Source organism: Centroberyx affinis, unplaced genomic scaffold, assembly GCF_046629955.1.
Source record: "Centroberyx affinis isolate AG114_WGS23_722 - 3 ecotype Tasmania unplaced genomic scaffold, CSIRO-AGI_Caff_v1 ptg002363l_1, whole genome shotgun sequence".
Lineage (NCBI taxonomy): Eukaryota > Metazoa > Chordata > Actinopteri > Beryciformes > Berycidae > Centroberyx > Centroberyx affinis.
This window is the reverse complement of record NW_027280623.1, coordinates 507,684-513,683: the sequence shown is the minus strand read 5'-3', so window position 1 is coordinate 513,683 and position 6,000 is coordinate 507,684. Positions and strand designations below refer to the sequence as shown.

The 6,000-nt window shown below is 43.8% G+C and overlaps 1 protein-coding gene across 1 annotated transcript; it reads right to left on the bottom strand.

The window, feature by feature from the left end:
• Window positions 1–2,949: 2,949 nt before the first annotated feature.
• On the bottom strand, window positions 2,950–4,509 carry slc18a3a (solute carrier family 18 member 3a). Its single transcript, XM_071533412.1, has one exon. The coding sequence runs from the start codon at window positions 4,507–4,509 to the stop codon at window positions 2,950–2,952; it is 1,560 nt and encodes a 519-aa protein (XP_071389513.1).
• Window positions 4,510–6,000: the final 1,491 nt, after the last annotated feature.

The window sequence follows — 6,000 nt, the reverse complement described above, 5'->3', positions numbered from 1 at the left end:
TGAATTAAACTTAGATTAGGTTATACAGTAAAGAAACTGCAGGTTATTCACTCGTAAATCCTAATCAACCATATTCCTTTAATGTTTCCAACACAGTGCAAACAATTCTTCTGGGGTTTTAAATGACTTGCAGTGTTGTGTGTTTTTGACCAGATAAAGGATTAAGTTCATTTACCCAGTTTGCCTTGTCCTCCCTCCTCTCCGTGAGTTTGTTCTGCAGTAGCTCCCCCACTCCACCAGGGGCACCAAACTGCTTCACTATGTTTTGGGTCTTGTTGAACTGTTCCTCCGTCACCAGGTGCTTCATGCACCTCAGGTACAAGTCCAGTGTGTCTTTCAGGGCGGGGACTGGCAGCTTCGGCAGACCCTGGACAACATTTGAGATGAGAAACTCAGCAAAAATCTTTTCTTTTTTTTTTTCTTCATCAAAATTTTACCACATTTGTGACTGCATCAGCATCTAAAACATCTGAATTTCCTCTGAGATCCATGTTATCAATTCATCACCCAATGCCTTTGGTGATCTTTTAACTGTATTCTGAAATTGACTACTGAATTTGTAGATTACTCACCTCACCTGACTCTAAATAAGAGAATGTTGCATTAAAATGTGGGCAAACTCACCCACTATATCAACTGTTCTTATAAAATCTCATTCCACTACTCAAATGACATGATATTACTAATTACAACATTTTAATGGTTTCCATTGGCAACAAAACTGCAATACTGTCAATTCAAAAAGTTTTACATAAATATATATCGTCTAAAAATCACTGTTATCTCTCCATGTTATTGAGAGTTATTTGTTTAATTTTATTTGATTGTAAAACGTGATTTCTCTTGTGCATGTTCCAGTGAAAGCGATTCTGAAGTTTTACACAAAAATCAGAGAGAGGATATTTACATCACTGCCCTCCAAATCTTTGGAGGGGTCTCGGTCCAGAACTGGCATGCTGGACGTCCGGAAGGGCAGTCAAGCAGGTGGAAGTCCTTTGAGACAGTCTCTGTGTGCACAAATAAAACAGACATGACATTAATATCAGGCTTTGCCCTGTAGGTCCATTCGGTTTGCTTTGATGACTGACAGTCATTGTGATTTACAAGTCACTCCTGCTCAAGGCAATTATATTTAAATGTTGCACTCCTGTGGGAAATGTTTAGGCCAACTGCACAGCGTTAATTACTAAATTATTTATTACTGTCATAACTTTGTAGAAAATATAAGAAAATGCGCATTAGAAGGTTTTCACTTGCAGCATCATTCACAAATTTGCATTGGAAGCTTGCTGATGTGATGTTTACATTCTATTGTAGTGTCGATAAGTCACACGGATGATAACTGAGTGCCGCCAAATTAGACAAAATCACCAAACAAAAATTATCTCTTCACTTACCAGCAAGAAAAAACAGTCCCACCCGTCTGAAGTTCAGGTTTGTTCATCTTTAATGGGATCCATTTCGAACAGAATTTCCTTAAAATTCCACCACTTTGATGCACTCTCATTTTGAGCATCCTTTAATCCCCAGCATGGCAAGAGCACAACTCCTCCGCTGGCTCAGGAGAGATGCTGAGGATACCTAGCCCTCCTGGCAGCAAGGCTCCTCCCATAAACCCTGCTATTCGCCGAGAAGTTTATTTGGCACTTCACATCTTCACCCCACCTTATTTAGACACCGGTTTAACGCCTTGAATGCTCACTCACTGTGCAGAAGTATTTGGATGTGGTTTGCATGAGCTCCCTCCTTTGGCTACTTCAATTTTCTCAACACTTTTCATCGAGCCAGTTGGGCGCAAGACATTACTTCCATCTCCGTACACTGCGTATCTGACTGATTTAATTGGCATTGTGTGTTTAATATTGCTGTGTAAAGTTTGCGATTTTTGGTCCAACCACATCAAAGGCGCTGACACTTTGATAAACTTGATTTTACGCACGACAAAAACACAGAATACATGCAATTATTATTATTACTTTGTCTACAAATTTATTTGCTTTGTAAGAAGTCGCCTTCTCTATAATAGGCTACTTGAATATTCAATTTCGGTTATTGGCAGTCATCAGTCAGGACCAGGGAAATGCCTCCTTGTACATTTATTAATTATTCGATTTTTGAGTTAATGCGTGTTCAAATGTAAAATGAAAATCCAGAAATTAATTGTGGCTTATAAATATGCCTATAATTTCGACAGTGTCATCAGTGAGAATGTCATTACAGTGTGGAATCAGGGGAGGATAAAATAGGCCTGCTGCAATGAATTAAATCATTTTATAAAATCTCTTAAGAAGAAATAAATCACATAAACAAGGACAGTTTCACATACCCTTGATTTAATTATGTACATTCATATACACGTATGTACAGTTGCGAATTCATATAATACAATTAGGCTATGCATTCCAGAAGAACATCATTCAAAATCAATGGAATATAGAGTACAGACAACAAGACGCAGGTTTAACTTCAAATTCAATTCCACCTATTTTATCTCTCTAAAAGTGTCTTGTGACATATTGCATATTGATTTTAGCAGCACAACTCTGGCAAAATGAATACAGATTATATTGAAGGACGTATACATTTCATTTGATCTTTTTGTTAAAATACATTTACACATAATCCCTGAATATGATACGGAATCCAGTTTTGATACTATGATAAATACTGATAATGAATAGACATTTATCTCAACAAATCTTTCACTATACTCTCACTCTAACATGAACAAAACGCCAGCGAGCGCCTTTCTACTGCAAATGCTTTAGGCTACTTGATATGACAATGCCCAGAGGAATTTTCTCCAGAAGCAGTAAACGTGGTGTTAAATCCTCTTGTTACACAATTCTAATCAGATTATGTAATTGGTTGGATCGGACGGTGTAACACTGGGGATTCAGGTATCTCTATATGGGCACTTTGATACTTTTATATTCAGTTTAAGGTCTTTTACGCATACTCTCCTCCTGAGGATTCCTCCTCTGAATAGGACCTTTGCGCAAAGGTGTCAATGCCGTTCTCGTCGATCGTCGTACACAACCCCTTCCTCTTCTTTTCTCGCTCCTCCATCTTAATAGTGTCATACAGTCCTGTTGGACCATCCTCCAGGAGCATATTTCGCTCGGAGAAAGACGGTTTCAGCTGTGAGACGTTCTTTAGTAGAAGGAGCGCCGGTGCGTAAAGTACATTGGCGAGACCCATGCCTAAATTGAGCTGAACAAAGCCCAGGTCGTGCACTATTTGTCCGGCCACCACGGGCCCCAGGGCATAGGCCACGCAGTAAGAGATGTCTGCGATAGCGTACACGCTGCCATACACCGAAACATGTCGCACGTCCACCAGGAAAGCCAGCGTCGGCAGGAGCGCCGTGTCCACCAAGGCGATGCCAAAACAGATTCCGCACAGCGGGATCATCAACTGGCCGAAGTTTTTACAGGCTGGCACTGTGCAGGAGCTGGCGCCTATACACACCATACCTATAGCCCCGTAAAACCACTGAAGATGAGGGTACTTGGCTGCTAATTTGACAGTGAGAAAAACACCTAAGACATGCGGGAAGAAGGCAGGGAACCATGTCATGCCGATCTCCCACTGGCTGGAATCCATGGTTTCCTCCATCCAGTTGGCGATAGTGGGCTCCAGGAAGGCTAGGGGGATGTTACAGGTTGTCAGAGCGCCCGCCACCACAGCTATGTACGGGTCGATCATCAATTTATACATGGGGGTGCCCACGGGCATATTTTCTCTCTCTCGGTTGGAGAAGGGCTTCAACACGGCCAGGCACAATATACCGTCAACGAGACAGATGCAGGCGAGGACGAGGAAGGGCACCCGCTTCCCCGCGAACTCGTAGAGGACCCCTCCAAAGGGGGGTGCCACGAGGCTTCCAAAAGAGATGAAAGCCAAGGCGATACCCAGGGCTTTGCTCCTCTCTGCCTCCTCTGTGTATTTATCTGCGATCAGGGCAATCCCCGAAGTGTCCGCGAAAGCCGAGCCGAGGCCCTGCATGCTGCGCGCCAGGAACAGAGTAGCGTAGTTTTCAGCAAAGGCAAATATAACGGTGGAGAGAAACATAACATTCAGTCCGATGAAAAGTGGAATGTCATACCCGACCCTGTCTATAAACGTGCCACTTATCGGGTTCACCAGAAGCTGCAGGATTGCCTTGGAGGCAAAAAGAACACCTATCTGTAGGTCGAAGTTCCCCTTGGTGACTTTTTGGACGGTGCTGTTAGTGGAGTTAGTGTGCATTACAGCGACATGGGCATGATCCGCTTGATTCTGTAGCTCTACAAGGTAATCGGGTATAATTGGCACAATCACCATGTAAAGCATGTTGTCTAACAAAAGTGCTATACAGACTATTACTAAAATAATCCGTCTCTGCCGATCTGGGTCTTGGATGGCAGTGCCCAGTTGTTTAGTTCTTTCGCCCATCTGGGACAGTTTCAAGGCGGCAGATTGTGCCAAATTAGCGGCTTGTCCCTCTGTGGTCCCCTCCGGCTCCATGATTTTCTCCCCTTCTCGCTCAAGTCTTCTCTTTTGAAAAAGAAAATCGTTTTCCCCCAACTGATTTGTCTATAGGATTACGCACACTTGGTACATCTGCTCTGTCTTGTTTTTGTTCCCTTATTCAGCACCGGGAGCCCCGCTAATGAGCTGGATAACTTTCCCCTGCTTTACCTTTCCCTTCCCTTTGCGCCGTCCGTCATTGCGAGCGCATTTCCACTGTTGTGACTTGGACTCGTTTTATCCCTGTCGTCCGTAGTTGCTTCATTGTCTCATATCCCGTCATTCAGGTGACGCGCTGGCCCCAGACAACACTCCCAGTCCGTCTGTCCCAGGTTAGGGATTCACCTGCACCTCATAGTAGACTACTGGCTCCATCGGTGCGCTTTCTGTTTGAGGTCCGTCTCCCAAGCCAGGCTGCGCCCCTTCCGCCCCCAAACGCTACCAGCCGTCTTCAGTCACCTGTAACGCTGTGAGCTATGTCATCATTTCACATCAACTGGACTGGTTTTGTTGGCCGTGGAAGGAATACACACTGCAGTTTGTTGACTCCCTAGGTGTCCCCCCCCCTCCCATCTTCTGCGAGGGCTGTGACGCACAGTCCTGCTGCTCTCCAGCATATCCTTTATGCTAATTAAACACAAGATCCCGAGTCCAAACTCCTGGCCAGTCAGTTGCCTAAAAATAAAAATAAAAACCTTGCTTCAGTTTACATTACATGTATGACTTTTAAATGCACGCCGACAATTTGATCTGCATTTCAAATGTTTAAGTCTAAAAGTAGGCTATGTCTATAACCTAACTACAGAATCACTAAAGGTTTTGCAACATTTGGTTTTGCTTTTACGTGGACTCAATGATATAAGGGAATCTGTAGTATGCACACTTTTACGCACAGGCAGCAGCAAAAAGCAATGCACACTCACAGGCTTGTTTCCGCGTTACTTGTTGAGACAGTTGGTTCAGCACCACGCTCCAGCGGACAGCTCCACAAAAGACGTGCTGCCGTTACAGAAAGCCACGGACCAATCAACGACATGCAGGTTAAGAAATCTCTATATACCTTCATTTCCCAAATTCATTTGTTTATTTCCCTATATTACTCCATTATATTATTATTTAGTCCTAAATAGCGAGTGGCTGGTGTTTTTGGTCAGTAGGGTGGAGAGGAGAGTAGAGAGCCCCTCCTTCATCTGGAGGACGGGGTTCATGCTCTGGCATCCACACTGCTGAAGTGTCCTTGAGCAAGAGAGTGAATCCCAGATCCCAGATCCAGAGCTGCAGATCCTGCGCTCTGATCTGCCTGTGGGGGGATTCCCTACCACATGGATCCATACAGTAGGCCTATCACCTTATTATTACAGCACAACTGTACGGTGCTGACAAACTAATTCTGTTTTAATGAGAAGTATGCCACCGTTAACGGGTTAGGGTTGTTTTTTGTACCATCTGTGCAGCTCTACTTTTCTAACGTACAACACTACGATTCCT

Bases quoted from the DNA above. Each gene is read 5' to 3' on its own strand.
- slc18a3a (XM_071533412.1), bottom strand. From the start codon at position 4,509: ATGGAGCCGGAGGGGACCACAGAGGGACAAGCCGCTAATTTGGCACAA.